This window comes from Neospora caninum, chromosome X, assembly GCF_000208865.1.
Source record: "Neospora caninum Liverpool complete genome, chromosome X".
Lineage (NCBI taxonomy): Eukaryota > Apicomplexa > Conoidasida > Eucoccidiorida > Sarcocystidae > Neospora > Neospora caninum.
In genome coordinates, this window is record NC_018396.1 from 4,743,076 (window position 1) to 4,764,168 (window position 21,093).

At 53.1% G+C, this 21,093-nt stretch overlaps 2 protein-coding genes across 2 annotated transcripts in view; one reads left to right on the top strand and one right to left on the bottom strand.

The window, feature by feature from the left end:
• The window catches only part of NCLIV_050200 (GF18580, related), a gene marked incomplete at both ends in the record, with an annotated part of 42,726 nt that extends 31,436 nt beyond the window's left edge, over positions 1–11,290 (bottom strand). Inside the window, 19 exons of the mRNA XM_003884573.1 lie at positions 585–737; positions 1,107–1,251; positions 1,976–2,179; positions 2,473–2,579; positions 2,836–2,876; positions 3,048–3,262; positions 3,701–3,811; positions 3,938–4,201; positions 4,449–4,538; positions 4,982–5,184; positions 5,788–5,923; positions 6,284–6,514; positions 6,870–7,043; positions 7,404–7,655; positions 7,955–8,181; positions 8,680–8,879; positions 9,284–9,357; positions 9,966–10,151; positions 10,805–11,290. Of these exons, the coding sequence (XP_003884622.1) occupies positions 585–737; positions 1,107–1,251; positions 1,976–2,179; positions 2,473–2,579; positions 2,836–2,876; positions 3,048–3,262; positions 3,701–3,811; positions 3,938–4,201; positions 4,449–4,538; positions 4,982–5,184; positions 5,788–5,923; positions 6,284–6,514; positions 6,870–7,043; positions 7,404–7,655; positions 7,955–8,181; positions 8,680–8,879; positions 9,284–9,357; positions 9,966–10,151; positions 10,805–11,290 (3,499 nt within the window). The remainder of the gene's footprint in view (positions 1–584; positions 738–1,106; positions 1,252–1,975; positions 2,180–2,472; positions 2,580–2,835; positions 2,877–3,047; positions 3,263–3,700; positions 3,812–3,937; positions 4,202–4,448; positions 4,539–4,981; positions 5,185–5,787; positions 5,924–6,283; positions 6,515–6,869; positions 7,044–7,403; positions 7,656–7,954; positions 8,182–8,679; positions 8,880–9,283; positions 9,358–9,965; positions 10,152–10,804) is intronic.
• Positions 11,291–13,495: 2,205 nt separating this feature from the next.
• NCLIV_050210 (putative KH domain-containing protein) lies at positions 13,496–17,817 on the top strand (the record flags this gene model as incomplete). The annotated part of the gene is made up of 8 exons (XM_003884574.1): positions 13,496–13,586; positions 13,944–14,021; positions 14,288–14,496; positions 14,788–14,936; positions 15,240–15,572; positions 16,046–16,279; positions 16,533–16,844; positions 17,373–17,817. 8 exons carry the CDS (start codon positions 13,496–13,498, stop codon positions 17,815–17,817), a joined length of 1,851 nt encoding a protein of 616 aa, XP_003884623.1.
• Between the last annotated feature and the right edge of the window lie 3,276 nt (positions 17,818–21,093).

Sequence of the window (21,093 nt, forward strand, 5' to 3'; positions counted from 1 at the left end):
AAAGTAAAGAAGCGTTCGAGATTCTCGGAGCTGGCAACCGGATCGAGGCCGGGGCCTATATCTGCTATATCTGCTTGTGGTCGAATTCCATACAAGTGGGTGTATCGGGAAAATCATGTGACTGCCGATGTGAAGGGGTGGAACAAAAGTGATCGTCACAAAAACGCAGTAGGACAGATCGACTTGTAGTTGCAGCGATAGATCGGACTGGGAGGACTGCAGCGAAAAGCTGAAATACGTCGAGGTTCACGTCGAGAGATACAAAGTTCGGTTCATGGCTAGATCGAGATGTATCCGTTGGCTAAGATAGAAACATTCATTGACAGCTAGCTTTAGAGAGGTACCGACACATGTGGTTGCGTAAGTAGAGAAATGCATACGGCGAGGTAGCGATGTCGGTTCAAGTGGATCGAGAAGGCGCAAGTTCGACGGCAGGGCGAGACAGATCCAAGTCGGCAACTAGGTAGAAAAACAGAAACGTGTAAGCTCTAAGATTGGCAGATCGGAGGACTGCTCGGGGGTTCAGGAAGTGACGAGTTTAAGTCCTTTGGCATAGAAGCGGCTTTTTCTCTTTCTGAGTTTACCGTCCAGCTCCGCAAGCTTTGCGAATTGCTCCTCGATAGGGCGTATGCGGTCTTCGAGATACGGAACATCAACTTTGCATTTGTGCCACAGATTCAGTTTCTCTCGAATCTCCTCCGTCGTCGTTGGCGCCATTCTCAAACTCTCAGTGTTCGCTGCAAAGGATGCACCGATTGTTGAAAGAAAGAAAGGAGACGAAAGCGTTTTAAGAAGAAAGGAGGAGAGTAAATGAGAGAGTGGTAGACAGAGTGAAGAAAAGAGTACGTAGGACCCCTCAGCGCCAGGCAGAAGACCGTGAGGTCGTAGCAGGAAACTACAGAAGGGACAGGTGAGGCCAGTCGACAAGGAAGCACGAAAACAGGGGTAGGGCTAAGAAGAATTCCCTCTTTCGGAGCTAATTGTAGAAACCCTCTTTGTTGTCTAACTTCAGAAATCCAGCTTGCCCTCAGAGTGGGACACTGGAAACGAGTGCTTCGAGTTCTGCTCCCTCGCTCTTTTATAAGGAACAAAGTCGAAGGCCTTACTCGAGAAATACCCGAGAAGGTTGTCGATTTCCAAAGTTGCATTCCTATGCAAGTAGGCAATCAGCTGAGCTTGCCACTGGTGGCAGTGCTTCATCAGCGCTTGTTTCAAAAGCGTGAAATCCGCCTCCAGGAAGCATATCGTAATCTGCGAAAAAACACATGCTGGTCACCTGCGTACGCAGTACTACAAATAGGTATTATACACATATATAAATATATACACATATATTTATAAATATATAAATATATACATATATATATATATATGTGCAAGCATGTGCATGTAGTGGTGAAAGCATCCACTGAATGCAGACACTTCTGCGAGACCAGGAACAAGTACTAAAGCACGTACGTACAAACGTGTGTGGCACTGTCGCCCTGGTCGACCGTTCGCTGGAAAGAAAAGATACGTGTGCTTGGTGCTCACTGAAACTAGAGGCGTTTACACGAGCAAAGAGCCATGTACTAATTTAAACGAAACGCGAGCCAGAAGGAGACACAGTTTGCCATATCTTTGCCATATCTACCGTTCCCGCTCCTTTGAGCTAAAACTCTCTCTGGGACTACATGTGCATGAATATAAATATATAGATATAGAGAGAGAGATATAGAGAGAGATATATATATGTATATATGTATCTGTACAGTTCTTGTGGTAAACGTCCGACGAGACAGTCAAAAATGGGAGTCTGGTGTCTGAAAAGGCTGTAGAGTAGTCCAGTCAGCCGGTGCCAGGCAAGCTGGTAGATGCAAGGTACGTCCAAGCTGTCTGGTCTGCGACCTAGCCCTTCAAAGCGTGGCCACAGAAGCTCCGGAAGAGAATAAACGTATACCGAGGTTGAGCGTTTTTAACCGGGCGAACTCGTTACCTTGAATTCCTCTTGCTGGATGTCCGCCTGGAGCTCCTTGTACCTTTGAATGCTTGTACAGATTACCGGAAGCGGCCGCTCCGTTCTCGCGTACTTTCTGATGATTTCTTCTTTGTCTTGTGAAACAATCGGATGGTAGTTGTTATACCACCACTTCATTCTCTCTTGGAGCTTCAACGCGCAGTTTGCCATACCCTTCATAATCTGCACATGTGCAAAACCAGCACAAACACACATGCAGAAAAGAACTCGATGCCGATTCTTTCATCGGCTTGCTCTCCCCAACCATCGATATTTTACATATACCCCATGTATACCTATATGTATATAGATAATAATATACCCCCCATACATATACATATATATAATATACCCAGCATACATATATATAATATACTCCGCATACCTATATATATATATATATATATATATATATATATATATATAGGTGGGAGACGCCAGCTCTATCTTGTGCTGTAAATTGCTCGAGCCCTAACCTGAACGACAATGCGGACGCAGTCGTCATCCTTGGAAATCATTCCATAGAAAGTCGACAACTGTTTCTTTTCGTCGGCTTTAGGTTCGCCTTCAGCTTGCTGCTCGTCTGCATGCACAGGCTCTAGAAGAGCGCCCCGTGAAATACAGGACGGCGCGTACTGAAAGCCAAGCGGACAAAAGCTTTATTCTGAAGAAAAGTTGTGAGAGACCGCAAAAGGAAGCACGGAGACGGAAGAGAACGCTATCTAACTGTATACGCGCATATGCCTAAGGCATCCTTGGTACAGGGACAGGACGCTTTCCCGCTTAATAACTAAGGTGTCTCCTGTGTCTCTCCTAGTAGACTCGTCCTTGGCACGTACCTCCCTCGAGGTTTTCGGCTTCGGCAGTCTCGTCTTTCTCCCTGAAAGTAACCGTGTACAGAACCGAAAGCACGCGGCAAAATCCGCACGCACACTGGGTAGCGAGAAGGGAACTGGAAGAGGAACTCTTCAACTGCGCTTTCGTGGAGGGGAACTACGCGACATTTATTATTTGAGTTTAATGCGCTCACCACTGTGGCGTCCAAACTCACTTGAGCGTCTGCAGATACTCCCAGAGACGCGGGACCACGTGCAAAGTGAAACACAAATCTTTGCAGACAACTTGGAGGAGTTCTTTGAGATCGGCCATGGTCGGTTTGAAATCCATGCGATTGTGGCTGTCGAGCACGGCGTTTACTTTGAAGAGAGGCGCCACGTCGACGGTACTGTTTTTCCCGTCGACAGGGTTCAGCACCCTGGACAATTCCTAGCGCAGGGGGGTGACAGCGGCAAACGCACGAGTCGTCCTCGCTTCTGAGCGTTGGAAGAATAGCGAAACGTTCCTGAGGCGTCTAGAACACGATGGGTCATCCCGGTCTCTTCACGTGATCTGTCGGTTTGCAGGCGTTTCTTAACAAAGGGCGCCCGCCTCTGGGAATTGAACATGAGATGGCTTTCCAATCTCGGGCTTCTTTTCATCGCGGACACGTCGAAAGCGGAGGCGAGTAGATTACAGCTCCACTTCAAGGCGCTCTGCGCGGTTTCTCGTCCCTGTTTGTCAGCCGGCTTCCTCAGTCACGAGAAGAGAGAAGCCTGTCGTGTGTTGTGAGCACCATCGGCAGGGAATGAGTGACTTTGCTTCGAGTTTGTGGTCGCCTGGAGTGTCGAGTCTCCCGCCTGGAAAAAAGAGGGACTCTGCTCTTACCTGTAGAGATGTACGCACTGCCTTCTTCAGAGCGTCTCCGACTCTTTTGTCTACCTTCTCCACATACAGTTTCCACTCTCGTTGTATCTCCGGAGGATGGTCTTCGAACAGCTGCAACAGAACACGGCAGGCGCAGAGATGCCTCAGGGTGAGCACAACTGGAGTTACTGGGCGACAGATGGAGCTGGAAAGACTCCCGAAATGCCCTCCAGGTGGACACCTCGCAACAGGCCTCACCCGCTGAGAGTCTTGCAGAACTGCAGTGATGGCTGCGTGGGCTTCGGATAAGTACGCTTCCATCTCGACTTTCTTGGTAGCTTGTTTCTGGTGAAACTCTTCGACGTCGTAAATTTTCCGTCGATCGATGGAGAGAAAATGCAACTCGGAGATGCTCTTGCAGTGACTCAAGATCGTTTGGTGGTTCGTCTGAAACCGTCGGACGAAGCCGTAGACAACCTGACATTCTCGGCACGTGTCTCGGACGAAAAACTCCTTGATTCCCTGGAAACAAGACACCGAACGGCTTTCGTAAGATTTGGAGCTCGTCACTGGCCACAAAGAAAACAGCCTCACCGCGACAAACAGGCCTGCATGTCACACAAAATGACGCGGGTTCTTTGCAGGAGTGCTGTACTGCAGTGCCAGAAAATAATGTGCCGTCGAACAGTTCGTCGCAGTGTCCCGCATGACAGAAGAAAATGGGAACTGGAAACAGAACTGTGCTCACGCGCAAGATGTCCTCTCTCACTTTGGAGTTCCATGTCAACTTTTGAATTCCCGGAGCAATTTTCTTGTCCAGTGCCTTGATGTGGTGCTGGAAGAGCCTACGCTCATCTGGCTGCAAAGGACAAAGCGCCAGCACAGAGTGTCGAACTACTCCCAGGCTATATCTGCTTCCGCTAAGACGGACTGTCGCGTTCTCGTCGCATACACCAACAGAGGTGCACAAACAGGTATCAATGGAAGTATTTGTATACACACATATGTATACATATACGTATATAAACGCATACAGAAACAGATGGATAGACAGAGAAACAGATGGGTGTGCGTTCGTGAGTGGTGGACCAGAGAGACTTTCAGGTGTCAGGAAACGTAAGACTCAACGTCTACTGGAATGCGAATCCTTCAAGAAAGGAACACGTCGCTTTCTGCGAACGGAAGTCTTGAACAAGAAGCCTCCCAAACGAGTCCGCAGAGATTCTGCAGGTACCGTATCGCTTTTGGGCGTGTGCCTTGCCGCGTGCGTGTTTCCTTGTGGAAGTCGAGAAGGCGACGCACCGCTATGGTCTCCAGGGTCAGATTATAGTCTCTGACAACGCGAAGAACATGCTCGCGAAGCGCCATCAATTTGTCGCGTTGCCGCAACATTTCATGAGCTGCGTAAGGCAGATTAATGCCTTGGTTATGCATCTTCTGCCAAAAGTACGCCTCCTGGAGGTTTTTGAGCAGACTCTTATCGAAGTTACTTTCCAACTGACCGCCTGGTCACAAGAAGCAAACTCCGGGGGAGAGGATCGCTCTGCTTCCCCCGCGGGAACTGAAGGTTCAGGCATTTCAACTGTACACGCGTCCAGAGGTATCCCTTTACGGAAACTTCGCGAACCGCTTACACTCCATCGAGAAACACAGACACGACGACCCTCTCGCCTTCCTGGGGAACTTCCTTGCGCGCACACGCTTTGTGAGCAGCTGTTCGCAAGATAGACTGACTATTGTGGACCTCAGAGAAACGAGAAGACCTGCCGCCCCCAGCCTGGATCGCCATACGGTGTGGAACCCAGGGAAAGTCGTCCATGTGGCAGGACAAAAAGCCCAAGTAATGACCCCGGCATAGCAGAAAGGTGTAACATACACGCAGCCACTTTGAAGCTGTGTCTCCCATTATCGAGGTTGAAATCCCTGTCGAAAAAAATCACCCACACATCGGGTTTCCACGCAGAGTGCCCAAGACAGACGGCGAGCCTGGTGTTTGTCGGTTGAACTGGAAGACGCGATGTTCTGAAAGATCTCTAGGCGTTAACGGTGTGGCGCAAAATCTACGACTGCGCAAAATGGAAACAGCAAAGTGCGCATCTTTCACTTACCCCTGCCACGTGCAAGAATGTTTGCGTCAGCGCGGATCAACAAAGGGCGTTCCAGGCTCTTGGTCAGCGCCGCATTGTTGCCATCAAGAGCGTTCAGCCCTTCAGCCCACTCCTCGAAAGACTGCTCTATGAACGACTGTTCGCAGTGAGCCAGTGGACAGACAGAAGAGACAAATGCCTCTGCGCGTCGATCGGAGGTGATTGACGCTGCGTGTGGTTCGAGGGAAAGCGGCCTGAAAACCGCACGCTTCTGTGGCAGTCGACTGGGTAGGGACAAAGCGAATCAGGCGCCAGAGGTTCGTGGAAACCGTTGTCCCCCACGTAAGGTGTCGGTTTGCCTATGCAGCATGTGCTTGACTGGTGTCTTTGTGTCGTGTGTCTTGATCAATGTAGGAAGATATGCGTATGTAGATCCATACCAAGATACGTGCTCGTACATACACAAGGTGGACGGATACTTAAACGTAGAGCTGAGACTGACGCCCAGCCTGCTTACAACGAGCATGGAGCGGATGCCGCTGAAGTTTTCCCGTGCAACTTCTGCCTCTCTACAAGGAGGCAAGTAGTGCATTGAATCGAGGGTATCCATCTGGTTCTGAATCTTCATGATCAGCCCGCGGGTCCAGAGGCCGAGTCCTGCATGTGTCGGATGTTGATAGGGGATAGAAAGAGACTGAGTTTGGTTTTTACGAATGCACTCAAACTGCCGTTTGACGAGAGCGAGCTCCTGCGCAGAAAAGAAGAGATGGCAACGGCCTGCGTCAGTGCCAAGGGTGACAACGATTGCTCGCAACCCTGATTCTCGATCGATGTCATGGGCGCCTTACGGTGCAAGAGAAAAAAAACAACCCACATAAACCGAGTAGACAGGTGTCTTCCGTCATTGGACTGCCATGCATCCTATTGTAGGTATCGGTAGTACGTCCATCTTGTAGGGAGGAAACGTCTCGGGACTTCGATGACCACACGGAGGCAGAGGCAGCGCAGGCGCTCTCTTGCCGAGAAAAAGACGGGCCGCAAACACAAAAAGTACAACGCGGGTCCGTAGAGCAGAGAACCGTCACCTCGCCTCCAAGACGTACCTGTATGAAGAGACTCCACACGTCTGCACTTTTCTTCTCCAGGAATTTCTTGATCCGTGTACGCTTTGCCAGCAAGTAGAAAGCATCGTACACCTGGCAGGCAGCGTCGACTGCCTGGACGCCCTCTAACGCTGACGTGATGACATTCTTGTACATGAACTCGAGGTCCTTCACCTGTGTAGAAAACGCGCAGACGCTGAACTCGAGAATTTCTTTCGAGACATCAGAGCGCGCGCTCAAGCCTCAGGAAACACTGAAACGCGCAAGCCTCTAGCAATAGCCTGATCCCTTGCTGTGTCACTTGCATACACCCACGGGAAACCGGAGCTCTGAGCACACCGGAACGCCTGTATACAGGCAGTCGATTGAGCACTTTGAACCGTTGGGAAGAGACGGGCGAGGCGCGCGCACGATACTACAGGCCAATCGGGTTTCCACGCCCCTGCGTGATAACGGTCCAGCTTGTGTCTTTCGCGAAGGTTACGGGTTTGCATGTCGCGGAGCAGAGGTGTTGAGGGCAATTGCGGGTTTCACCTGGTTTTTAAAAACGGCGAAGTCGTCGTGCCACCGTGCGGCTTTCACGTCGAGCACAAAATAGTCCAGGTCGCGTAGTTTGCGGAGTGCCTTGGCGAACGCGTCCTCGATTTCGTAGATGCTGCGCGTCACTTCTTTGAAACGGAGTCCGCCAAACATCGGCAGGACGATCTGCTGAGCGCGTGTGTTGAAGTGCTGCTGGCACTCACAGACTTCCAGCAAATCGCAGCATCGCTGGACAAAGGCGTCGATCTGAGAAAGACGAGCAAGAAGAGACAGGACAAGCACCGTTGAACAAAGACTCCATGGCAAGTCATTTCGGGGTTTGCCCAACACGTCCGTATCCGAAGAAAGCAACAAGCAGCACGCCTGCCAAAACGCAGGCAGGCACGGGATTTCGAAGCGTGGGTTGCCGATGGCTTTCTGGAGACGCTCCTGCGAACTTTGGTCGGCAGCCGTTGTGTGTGGTCTCAGCGGCGCAGCGGTGGGGTCGTGGCTATATGATCCATCGCCTCCGGAGAGCGCAGAGGGGAAGTCCGGTCTCTCCTCACTTCTGCGAAAACCGCGCCTTCAGGGAAGTCCCAGTGGCGACCTTGAGTACTGTGGCGCTTCACGAGTTTGCACATCGGTTGGTAGAGCCGTTGCCACGCTCTTCCGCACTCTATTGACTGCTCCAGAGACATCATGGCCTCGTCGACGACGCCGCTCCATATCGAACTGAGGTCGATCGCGGCCTGGCACCGCTTGATCACTTCAGAGGATATCTTCCTCAACAACCCTGGGCACATCCCCGACAACGGAAAGCGGGTAAAAGTACATCCAAGACAGGAAAACCCCTCCCACTCGACAGACAGAAACAGTTATGTTAGAAGCCTGCTCTTGCACGGTTGAAAACAGGGAACAGCAGAACGAATGAGAGGGGTGAACCCCCACAAGGCAGGACAAACGGTGGTGCGTCGGAAGAAAAGGCTGTTGTTCTTGACACGAAGTTGGCCTTTTTCTTCCTCTTCACGTCTGCATGAAGTGTCTGTGGTGCCGTTTTGAACGGATGCCTCTGAAGGGGGCGGAGTTGAGCGCACCAGGGTGACGGCCCGGCGAAAAGCGGGTTTTTGTTACCGCGTCTGTAGCCACGCGCCTACATACTTTTACACACTTTGAGTTCTCGTTAAAATGGTCCGCTCCTGGGCTACGAGTGCACTGGACCGTAGCTTCTGGCGACTGGTTTCGCCCGACCTCTCGGGCCTCGAGGATTTCCACTGTGCGTGCGACTTCACACCTGATATCCGGTCGGATGTATTGTAGTATGTAGAGGTGGACCAGATCATTCGGACAAAGTTCAGAAGCTGTTGCAAAATGGGGGGAATTTCTTCGGGCTTCGCCTGTGCCAGCTTCTCGGACGGCCTTTCCAAAGCTGAAAGAAATCTCAGATTGTCTTCGGCTTCCAAGGACGCCTGCTGCACGTCCGCCTGGACAACTCTGCAAGAGCGCAGGCAGGAGTAAGTTCAATCCCCGAAGCCGCGCGCCGTCAGTCCCAGAAACCGGCGACTGGGCATAGGTTTCTCCAGAAGGCGACTCGAGAGTGATAGAGCCTCCGTCGCTCGAACGCTCTTCGACTGCGCATCACCCAACCAGGGAATTCCCCAGATGCAGCTAACGGCAAACGTCCGGTCTTGCAGCGAGAATCACGCCCAGTGACAGCGCTATTCCGGAAAGATGATTCATGATCGTCCACTACTTCGTCAGTGAATCAGCGGGCGAGGACAACGAGAGTGCGACGTCTGGCGTGCTCCACAGTGATGCGTCTGAGCGGTGTCTTGTGGGTAGGTTTTCTCTGGAGCTTTCCAGCGTGGTCGTCTGCGTACGGCGTCTGTTAGGCGAACCTGAATTGTTTCAAATAGGTTGATTTTGAGCGCTCCAGCAACTCAAAGATCCTCTGGACAGCTGGACTTTTGAACTGCTCCATCAACCGGGAAAAGTTCACAGCCCGTTCTCTCCAAAAGCGAATCTCGTCAAGGTGACCTGTGTTATCAGCTTCTTGAGTCGTATCCTGCATCACCTCACCCGGAAAATGCGCTCCGTTTTGTCGTTGTCGGCGCGGTCCCTTTGGGTTCGGCGAGGAAGCGCAAAAAAAGGTTTCCCTGACGGAACTTCCCTTACCATAGGACTTCTCTGTGGGATCTGTCTATTGTTTCTCGTCTTTCGTTCTGCCCAACTCAAGAGCAGCGCTTCTCCTCTGCATCGGTGTTTGCGTGACTTTTGCTCACGTCAGAACAGCTACTAACCCCGCTTCTGGGTAAAGCCTTGCCACCAGAACTGTGGATCGTGGCCATAGTCCAGACGACAGGAGTTCTCAGCAGATCCACCGTCTGCGTCCACTGCTTCGTGTGCAGTACTTTTCCCCTGTGTCGCTTCTTGAACAACTGAGTCAAACCCTCAAGTCACGACCTGCCACCGGCCGCTGGTTGTGCTGTCTAGGCGTATAACGCAAGAACGTCGAGCAGCAAAGCGTATGTTAGGACGTCGCGGGGTCTCTGCGTTTTCCGCGGTGATTTTCAGAGTCACCTGAACCATCATGACTTCTTTGATCTGGCGAGTCCAGTGGATGACGGTTGCCTCCAAACGCTGGACGAGATCCTTGTCCTTCAGCGCTACCTCCAAGTCTGACAAGTCGTCGATCGGGACATACAGCAACGTTGCGCCTTTGGCTTGGTAGACTGTCTCGGTTACCGTAGCCAGGAACCGCTGCAGCTGCATAGGGAAGAATCCGAAGGCCGACACGTTTCACCCCGTAGTTAACTCAGTTCTGTAGTGTTACCTTGGTATTCTGCGCCAGCCGATCTAAAGTGGTGTCCTTGTTGTTTCTTCACATCTAGTATGGCAAGTGACGTTTCCCCGCGGCTTCGCATCCACATGAAGAGGTCGGGGACGAGGTTCCCGATCGTTGCGTGTATGAGCAAGTAGGCAAGAAGCTACCTAAGGTGTAGACAATTAAATTGAAATTCTCGGGTGAAAGTCACGCGATCGACGAATCCTCGCGGTTGTTGAAGTGGGCTATAAATTCGCGAAAGCAGGATGTGAATGGACCCTGAAAAACCGAGGTTGAGGATTCTGAAGCCACCAGAGGCGCCAGGCACAAGCCAGGCCTCAAGTGAAGAGCAGCACGGTCACCTTCTACAGACACATCTAGAGGTTCGAGCGCAAAGGCGCGCTTCGTAAGAGAGTCATCTACAGTGAGTGACGGCCCCTGTGACTCTCTCTCCTCAGTCATCGCCGTCGAGAGCGGCTGACGCTTGACGCGAGTTGTCTCCGGACTGCGGGGCCGTATCCCTGACACAGGGCGTGCACTCTAGACAGTAGAAATCTACATGAGCCGGGAAGTCTCTGTCTTCTTTGGTCGGTACCTGTCCCGTGAAGTCTTTGCGAATGGTTTCGGGCCAGCCGTGCTCCTTCATGGAGAACGGAACATAGACTCCGCTTATGAGAGTGAGCAAATGTTTTAGCATGTCCCCGCGGATGCAGGAAAAAAACACCTGCTCGTTCAAGTTCAGTTTGGTAAGCGGGGTGGAAGTTCGCTTCGCGAAGAAGACGAACTCGTTGACTTGTCCGGACCGAACGTCAGGAGGGATTCTGTTACGGCTGAAGAGAAGCTGAGGTGCTCCATCAGCTGGCTCAGCTTTGTCAAAATGCACGAAAAGTGTCTTTTGCGTCACGCCTTGGCACCATGCCAGGAACGATTCGCTGTACGCCGGTGACCAGTGTTCTTCTGCGTCAAACGCTGAGAACGGCAACCGAGGCTTCAGCCAGGCAGCGCACGTCTCCGCGTCCAAAACGTCCTTTCCGGCCGACCTGTTAACGAGAGAGGCGGACTCGCCGCCGCCTGCGCTCATTGTGCCTGCTGAGGATTGACACGGCAGGCGCAGTCGACTCGCGGTGGAGAAGCATTGAAAGAACCCGAGAGACGGCACAAGCCTGGGACGGTCTACGAAGACGAGACGAAAGAGCAGCCTGGCGAAGCCTGGCCCAGGGGGTTCTGAGGCAGTCGCATTAAAGCTTTTCAGGAAGGGGCCAGCTTTGCCTCTCAAAGCGCAGGTAAAAAGACAAATGGACGCAGGCGTGAGATTGTGCGATAAAGATGAGTTCTTTTTCGTGGCGTCTAAAAGCGAAGCGCGTGTCAGAAGCAAGAACAGCGACAAAACGAACTCGGATGGCGCTTTTGAGGAGAATACAGCGTGAGACTGACCGGAGTCTCGGTGTGCTCCAGGCTTGGGGCACGTGACTGAAGCGGCGAGATGCTGAGTCTGACGGTGTACGCGAGCGTGTCAAGGCGGTAGGGTGGTTCCCAGCGCACACTCGCCGTAGTTTGGGTGTTCAGTGGAAACTAAACAACTAGAAGAACGCGAAGAGAGAGTGTATTCAAAGACCTCGCTAGCCACAGGCGCGCGGAGAACAGGTGACAAAGACGCCAGCGACTTGTGCGAATGGTGAAAAAGGGCTGCTGATCCCTGCAGGCACTCTGGTGAATCCCGTAGCGAAAGCTAGTCCTGCGTGGGTGGCTCACCGCACACGACCGGAACTCTTTCTGGGGTTACACGCTTAGGAGCAAGACTGTGGAGGCTCCTTTTCGTCTGAGATAAAGCTGGCAAAAGGAGCGTTTCTCAAAGCATATCACTAAAGGGCATGCGTTCCTTCGAAAGGCTAAAACGCGTTGAAACGGCACCAGTGCGCCACACGTGTGGAGTCCGTCCCGCGTTGTCTTCCTGCACTGTCCTCCCCCCGCCTGTCCGTCGAAAGCGATACCCGTCCGCACGGCGTGTGGCGTTGAATCTTGTGGGCACGAAAAAGAGTCTTAAGTCGCCGGTTTCTGTCGCCGCTTGAGTCGTGAAAAGACGCGAAACCCAGAAAGCGTCAACGGCGTGTTTTCCGGCGCGCCGAGTCCACTTTCGCGGCACCTCAGTGGCGAGCGCCCGCGACGGCTGACGCGTCCTCTCCCTGCTCGGCATTCGAGCTAGGAAGAGAAGTCCGGCGTATCTTCGGGAAATTTGCGTTTGCGGGGGGGATCTTCCCCAAATCCAGCAACTGCCGACAGCACCTCGGTTCGGCCTGTCTCCCTCGTTTTGCAACCCAGTTGCACTCTTCCCGGAAACCACGCTCTTCTGCTGAAAACGGCGACGCCGGAATCACCTCTTCTTCTTGGATGTACCTGCCTGTTTTGCATCAGGCACTGTGTGGTCTGGGGTGGACTTTTCTCCTTCGTCTCTTTCTCAGACAAGGCGTTTTTGTGCTTGGAACCGCATTTTCCGTCCGGGTGCGGTGCGTGGCACGCAAATCTGTCAAGGCGTTTGGACCCATCCAGATTCTCTTCTCTCGTTCGCGTCACGAGTTTTTCAGGTCAGCCGGAACGCCATTCTCATTTTCAAGTTCTGCCTTCCTCAGGGGAACCCGACGTTTGCTGTGCTTTTCCCCCACAGCTCGTCCCCGTGGCCTGGCGACGTGCAGTCAGTGGCGTTATTTTGGTGTTCTTCGGGCACAAACGCGCTCTTTTTTTGCCGCAAACGTAAAAACCTGTCACAGTCTCCACGCGACTCCCTTGTCGCACCGGTCGCTGTCACTCGAACCGCGGGATGTGCCACGTCTCCGTGGTCACTGCGTGCGCTCTAAGTCTGTGACTCGGCCTCATGAGATTTTTCAGCGTTGAGATTCCGAGCGTGAAAACACTGATTGTAGGCGAGCGACAGTCACGAGTCGACTTCGGTATTTCCCTGGCGCGCACTAGCAGACTCGGGGGGCAACTGCTTTGCAGGATCCGCGTCTCCTCTCGGCCCTCTCGGGAGGAGAGTGACGGTCGTGGGAGTCTTGCCTACACGTTGACGGCGCCGTTGCAGCTGGAGCGGTTTGTACTAACTGTGTAACGCGTTTCTGCTGCTGTCGGTTTCTTTAGGTTTCAGCCACAATGACTCAAGAGGAGGCTGAAGACGTGAAAATGGACCGACGGTCCTCTCGAGGGCCCTCTGGTTCGCGCGAAGGCTCGCGGTCCCGGGAGCGTTCACCGAGACAGGACAGGTCGCCGCCGCGGGAAGGAGAACTGCGAGAAAATGTGGGAAACGGAGACGATCGCCGAGCTTCCAGCGTCGGGCGCAGGAGCCGTTCGCGCTCCTATCGATCTTCGAGAAGATCTGAATCTAGGTACAGACGCACCCGAGCAAAAAAATGTGGCTGCCAAGCGGCGCTCCAAATAAAGGTGCTTCGATCCGTTCGGGCGGACAGGGGTTTCCTGCTTTCTCTGGGAGGCGGGGCAGAACGTTTTACCTGGCCAAGTCTGACGCGAAAAGGGGGTACGGATTCGTGGCGGGGAGGGAGGAGTCAAGTGGATCTCTTCCGCCGTGTCTGTGTTCGGTCCGTGCTGTTGTCCATTGTGATATCTCGTGTCTGCAAAAACGCTTCGGGTTGGCCGTTTGTCTTGCTTCAGGGGATCTTCCAGGAACGGCCGCAGGCACTCCCGCTCTGCGAGTCGATCGCGTGACGCCCCCACGCGACACCCAGAGGGCTACTGGACGGACGGGAAGGAAGCCTTCATTCTGAACATTGCAGACGAAGACGCCTCCTTCATTCTCGGCTCGGGTAAGTCTTTTCAATCTGAGGCGACCTCGGCCGCGTGTCCTTTTGGGGACTTCCGCTCTGGAGGTGATTCCCTGAGTCAGCGCAGAGGGGAGAGTCTATGGGGATTGCCAGAGTATCGATGAAAGGCTCAGCGCTGGTAGCGGGCGACTGTCGCAGAGGGGGGTAGAACACTGCATCTGCAGTCAACGGACGGGAAAACTGCCGCTTTCGTATTCGTGTGTATTCTAGTTCACATGACTCGAGGCGTTTTGTTCGGTTTTTTGCAGGTGGGCGAACGAAGCGCAAGCTCAGCCACGTGTGTGGCGCGGATCTGAATATCCTGGAGAGGGACGGGCGGACAGTTCTGGAGATCCGCGGTACTCCCGACACAATCGACAAGGCGAAGTTGTACATTGGATTCGTCATGCAGCAGCGCGTCGGCCCCGTCGCTCTGCCTCCCGATGCAGAGAAGCGAGACGACTTGACAATCATTCATGTGAGTTCGCATGGAATGGCAGAGAAACAGTTTCAGCGTGAACGCCTCCGCGCAAATTTCCGGGGGGACATCTTGGGCAAAACGCGTCTCTTTGTCCGCACACTATCCGAGTGCTGTTGCGTGTCGGTGGTCCGTTGGACGTTACGGGTTTGCGTCGACCTTTCTGCATCCCTGGAAGAAAGGCAGAGCGCGAAAATTCACCGGGTACCGAAGTCAGGGACGCGTGCTGTAGAGAGAAAACTCCACGTCGGTTCATGTCTTTTCGTTGGACATGAAACTGCGTCTGTTCAGGTTCCCCACGAGTGTGTGGGCTACGTGACCGGAAGAAAGGGAGCCGGGCTGCGCAGTGTCGAGGAGGAGTGGAATACTCTGATGTTCTTCACCGACTTGCGTTCCAAGGAGGCAGGCGAAACGGAGAAACTCGCCATCTTCGGCGAAATGTACGTCCACTGCATCCGTTAACTTCCCGTGCGTGAAATGTGGCTGGTGGTCCCTTCGCGACAGAAGGAGGAGAGCGCGAGTCCGTGATAGCGAGGGAGATCGTGGTAGTTCAGAAGAGGTGCGTGGGCGATGTCAGTGTTTTTCCCCTTCTCGTTGAGCCGGAAGGGAAACAGCTTTCTTCGGTGCGTCTCTCGCAGCTGGCGTCGCGTTTTCTCCCCGTTTGTGGGGAAAGAGATCTGCGGCGGTGGAACGTATCTCTCACCACCCTACCCGTCGTTCCTCTCTGTGCCGTTCACTGTCAGGCGTGCGCGCCGGGGTTCAGAATTGAAGGTCATGAGTGCAGTGGAACAGAAGATGCCGGGGTATTTCATCAAAGACGATGAAGAACACTTCTCGAACAACCCCGACTTCGACACTGACCGGATTCCTATCAAACTGGAGGACTACTCCTACGCGTTGGGTCAACGAGGAAGCACTCGAAAAAAGCTTGCGAGAGCGTCAGGTGCAATTTTGGAATATGTTGGCCGACACGCGTACATTGCGGGAACGATGGCAGAGAGGACTCGCGCGCGCCAGTACCTGCAGTGGTTGTGTGCCCAGAGAACGTCGTATGTCCACGTGGAAACGGATGGCCGGTAAGCACAGCTAAGGTTTTTCCACCAATGACCACCCCCCCCTCACCGCATGCATCGTTTCGAGCGTCGCGTCAAGTGGCGGGTCCACTCTGCTGGTTCTGCAGATTTTGCCGACGACGCCGTCCCCCTGTGGGTGTGGGTTTGTGAGTATATTGTGGAGGCGCTGTTCGGAAAGACCAGGACATAGGAACGCGTGGGCCAGTTTGCGTAGGGTCAGCGACTGGTGCGCTGAACCGGGTAGGGGGATAACGCTACGGCGAGGAGCGTCTCTGGAGCTGCAAGCGTTTGCTGTTTCGGCGTGAAAGTGACGATTCTGCTGGTGTGTCAGTGTACAGACGGCGCGTGTGTTCGCGGTTGCCGTCCCGATTATATATTCGTTGCTCCGCCAAGGTATCGATGGCGTCTCGTTGCTGAAGGTTAACACCAAGTGTCAGGAAGCACACAGAGTTCTTGCGGCATCGCTTCCTTTGCAGTGACGACTGCGATGTTGTCTCGCTGCCGGTCGATGCGGTGGCCTACGTGACTGGAAGCAAAGGAAGCAATCTGCGCCGGGCAGAAGAAGAGACTGGCACGTTCATCTTCCTGGACGGCTCGCGAGGCGGCAGAGACGAGCGTCTGCTCATCTTCGGTTGGAACGCGGAGGCGCGGTCTCGAGCGAGACAGAAGATCCTAGCTCGCGTCGATGAGAAGATGTCCGGGCGTGCGAGGTGAGTTGCACGCGCGCGTGCATGGCTCGTGATCCTGTCGCTCTGTTCGGTGCTCGTGTCTCGTTTCGGGTGTTCCTTGTCGAGAAAAGTGGTTGTCTGTGTTTCCGAAAGTCGTGTCGACGCGTGTCGCCCCTTTCGTGAGGCCCGCGGTGGAAGAAGATGGGTTGTTTGGACGCTCTGGATCGTGGGGCAGAAGCGCGTTTCCTGTCTGTTTATTCCCTCGCTGATATCTGTGTGCTTTCCTCTCTCCCAGACCCATTGGTGCGGGTCCAGGTCGGTACCGCTCTCGCAGCCCACGCTATGACCGTCGATACGGCGGATACGATGATTACCGTGGAGGTTACGGCGGAGGCTACGGAGGTGGATACGGCGGCCGTGAAGGTGGCCGGGGCTACTACGGGGGAGGAGGTCGAGGCGGTTACTACGGCGGCCGCGACAGATCCGCCAGCAGAGACGGCGGATACGGCAGAAGCCGCTCTCGCGAGTACTACGGTGGCCGAGGCCGTGACCGCTCTCGAAGCTACGACAACGACAGCTACAGAAGCGGCGGTCGGGACCGCTATAGGTAGGCTTATGCAAGTCGAAGTTGCTCAAACCCAAACACCGTGAACTGTCCAAGTGTGAAAACATGGGTTTGGGAGAACCATGTCAATGTGCTATTGAACGTGGAACCGGCCCATCCGTTTCGAAAACGTACTGGCGTTTGTTTGGCTCTGTCAGAGAAAAGGCGCCAGGTTGGTAGTGTCGCGCGGTCTTTCAAAAGAGGACGGCGCTTCCTTGTGTGGAGCATGTCTGAATGGTCCCGGGGTGATGTGGGTCCGTGTGTGATGCCTTACGTGGAGCTCTTTGTGAGGCTGGACAGCTCGAGGCACGCGACGTGAAGTGTGCGGGGAGAGGGAAGGTCAACAGATGCATCGCGCTGCGTGTACAGGGCTGTGGCGTCAAGCGGCTGAGGAAGCAGGAACGTTTGTTTCATTTCCGTGGTATATGCTGTACGTCTGCAACCCCATACAGGTAGAAATGAGCCGGACCTGTCGCTCGTTTGAGACCACCGGGGTGCATCGTGACAGAATCAAACATTCGCGCGCAGTAGAAGTCCGGTGCGGATCTCCACTTCGTGTCGGTTGGGGTTTTACGTGGAAGCCGAGTTCGCGCAATCACATCCCGTAGCTTCAGCCCCCTCCGTGTTCGCGCGCGTCTCCTACCGTTTTTGCCAAGGCTTGCGAGCGAAGTCAAGCGAGCGCATACGACAGACGCTATCACCTGTGCCCCGCGCGATCGGCACCATGCTCGGACACATGAATGTACTCGTAGATCAAGGCCGTGTTTTTGGTCTGTTGACGCGTCACCGTCTCGCTGTTCGTGACCATGTTAGAACCGCGTTTCCGCCCCCGAGGCGCCAATGTGGAGACACGTGGTGCAAGGCATGCTTCGAGCTCCCCGGCCAGCCCGCCCTCCGAAGAGCTCTCGGCGGCGCACTCAGAGCAGAACGCGTTTTTCATGTGCCGAGACCGTGGAGAGGACACAGTGTGTGCTGAACTTAGTCGGAAGCAGAGGAAGAACCCGATCGGCTAGATGTCACAATGTCAAAACCCTCGTCTCGAGGTCCACGGGTCTCCCTATACGTCGCAGATAATTGTACTGTTCGCGTGAGTTGGTAGAACTGATCTTCGGTATGTAGTCGGCTGTGCATGTGTGGCTGAATGAAGCGGTAGGGTGCGAGGCAGCCGAATTTGGACGTAGACTCCAGTCTTTCCACGTATACACAAGTTTCCGCAGTCGCGTAGGAATGCGAAAAAGTTGTTCGCCAGCAGTACGTTCTCCGTAGTAGTTTATATAGTCTTACGGGAACAACTCGTATGAAATAGTGGGAGGTGGCGGATGGTCCCGTGTTTACGGGAAGTGTGTTGAGGGGGGTGCGTCGTCCTACGACTGTGATTCCCGGCGATTTCCCCTTCTTTCATGTGTGACGTTTTTTCTGTGGTTAGGGCGTCTCTATGGCGTTCTGTAGCCGTCGCGGGCGAAAACTGGCTGGGCTTGTTCGCGATGTCCATCGTCGATGTCGCGTGTGTAATATGTACCACGGGGCGGTGGTCTTCGTTCCTAGCATAGCGAAAGGAGACAGGAGACGATGTCTTTGAGTGCCGGGTCCGAAAACGTGTGTTCGGCCACCTGCCGAGAGCGCCTGTCTTTTCTTCTTGCCGGTTCCTGGCCGTTAAGCGCCTCCGCAACTGTTGGGCCGATACGAAGAGTGATCGCGACAAGGCGGCTGGTGGTGTTGTGCGTGTGGAAAAATGGAAAGTCGCTGAAGTCAAGTGTTCAGGTGTTGGTCGTGTCGGCGAGTTGTTCTCAGGCCACGTGTTCAAGGTGTTTCGCTCCGAGAAGCCCCGTTTTCTATTGTAGATGCCCGATTTTCCGTATATCGGTCTTTTTGTCGCGTGTGTGTGTGTGTGTATCGGCGTTGTTTGCAGGAGTTATAGCCGTGAGAGGAGATACTCTCAGGAACGAGGCGGCTATCGTGATTCGAGAGATACTCGTGACAGATACAGACGTTAAGTTGCTCAAGTTGCGGGGTGATGGGGTCGTGAGATTACTTTCCCTGTCCTCATTTTCGCGTTCCTACAAGATGGAACGCTGTAGGTCGCGCGAATGTGCCAAGCCCTGTTGGGTGTAGAGACTGACTTCAAGAGAGGCGGTGTTTTGGGGGGAATGGTTATTCGCAGATTTTTGGGGATGATGCGCTCGATCGTGCAAATGTGTGGCCTGGAAAATTCTATAGATCCGCGGAGCCTGTGTACCAGTTGGTCGTTCGGTTCCTCCTTGATATGCTTTTTCGATTGCACAAACGATCATTCGCGAAACAGAGGTAGCTTAAAAGAAAGTTCCACCACTCGGCTGAACGTACGGCACTGCTACCACCTCAGACTCTGAATTTCAATGTACTGCACTGGCTTACGACGCAGCGAGCTGAGCCACGGTGGAATAGGAAGGAGGGGTATTGGGGTGAGATCCGTATAGCGCTTCAATTTGCAGATGTTCTACCTACGCACGCGCCTACGGGCATCGAAGTGCACGCACGTAAAGAAAAAAGCCATGTGAGCTGAAAAGCGAAAAGCGCTGCCAATGTAGGACGAATCAGCAGATTTCACGTCCTCTCTTGCCTGGCAGTCCCAGTGCCGGCGGTCAGCTAAGCGGTGCTCAGTCTTTTTAGTTTAAAAACACGACGCAAAACAGATGCAGCGCTGGATGAGCATCCACTCGCTGTGCTAACCTCATACATGCAAAGGGTGTGCCCGGTCGTTGTTGGTCTCGGTTGCGGATGTCCACGAAATGGAAGTGTAAGACCAGACCTGTCTGACGCCCACAGTCAAAAGGTCCAGCGGTAAAGTATGTCAGTGCATTCGTAGATGAGAGATGAGACGCAGGTCATTGTACCCCACGTGTGTGCTGCGCTGCTTCCGAGGTTTTTACTTTTTTGCATCGGACTTCATGGTTCTAGATCGCAGATGCCGTTGGGAAGGTAACTGCCTACGACTTTATAGCCGTCCGCCAACGTATGTCTTAGCCACGCGGGGGGGAAACAAAGTGTTCCAGAGCAAAGAAGAATGGATCATTTTCCTCTGGGTGGCACTGCGTTGTCAGCTTCTTCGGTGGATCTGTCATCCAACAATGCAGTGTGCCTGGTTTGTGCACACGAGGCATGTAAATTACAGTCCGTACTCGTGGCAGGCGGAATCGTGGGGACCAAATACACTGGATGTCTTCAAAACTTTTATCACTTGTTCTACCTTAACAATTGCCGGAAGTTTTAACGAAGAGTGGATTTATTTATGCTCAAACAAATCTGCCAGCGAACAAAGACAAACAGCAGTTCATCTTGATACATGGACTAAAAACGTCACACGTTCCGTCATAATTTCGAACCTTGGTGGCCATTTACGAACAGTACCTCAACACTGAAGAACCCAATGCTGTCGACTCTGTTGAACTCTGTTTCAGCTATAGAAAATGTGGCCGATGTAGTTTGGTTGCCCCAAGAATCAATTCTTTCTTCATGTTTCACGATTATTATGCAGATGCTGTACTAGTCTGTGGTATGTCTGGAAACTAACGATCATAGTGGTGACTCTGGATTGAGTCAATATAATAGAAGTATTCCTAAAAATAGTTTGCATCGAGTTTTCCTCTGGTGTCTATTTGACAAATATTACAAAAGGCTGAATCGCTCACTGGCTAGATCACGGTACGTGCTAGCTGTAGATGGGATCAAAAATGTTTGCACGTGAACAGGAGACTAGTGGACGGCTGACAATCTGAGCGTAGTTTCGCACGGTACGCCAGTTTGCGAGATTCAGACTCCGCTGCAGGGGGAAAGGATACGCTTTTGCGTGTGATTGCCAGTTGTGAGGTGGAGACGATCGATATTAAGTTTCTCGTGCCTCACGCCGTACTCCCTTTTTTTCAAAAGGTACGGATTTTTGGTCGTCTGCGTAGTGACCGCAAACCTCAGTGGGCACGAAAGATTTTTCTGAGTTTTACGAAGATCCGTCTCTTCAGTGTTCGGTTTCTTCGGCCATTCACTTTGCCGGCAGCCTTATTTTTACAGGTGAAATTTTCATGCATATTCTTTGGCCCTGTCCTTTCAGTGTCTCCCCGTCTGTGTGAGATACTGTATCCAGGTTCAAACTTATCAGGTCCTTGACATTGATGCTGAAGCAGGTGTGGGCATGCCCAATCGACGGATAGACGACCTATTTCTTCGGACAACCGAAGGAACCTTTCCCATATGATTGTAACAGCTCTGCTTTCCGTAC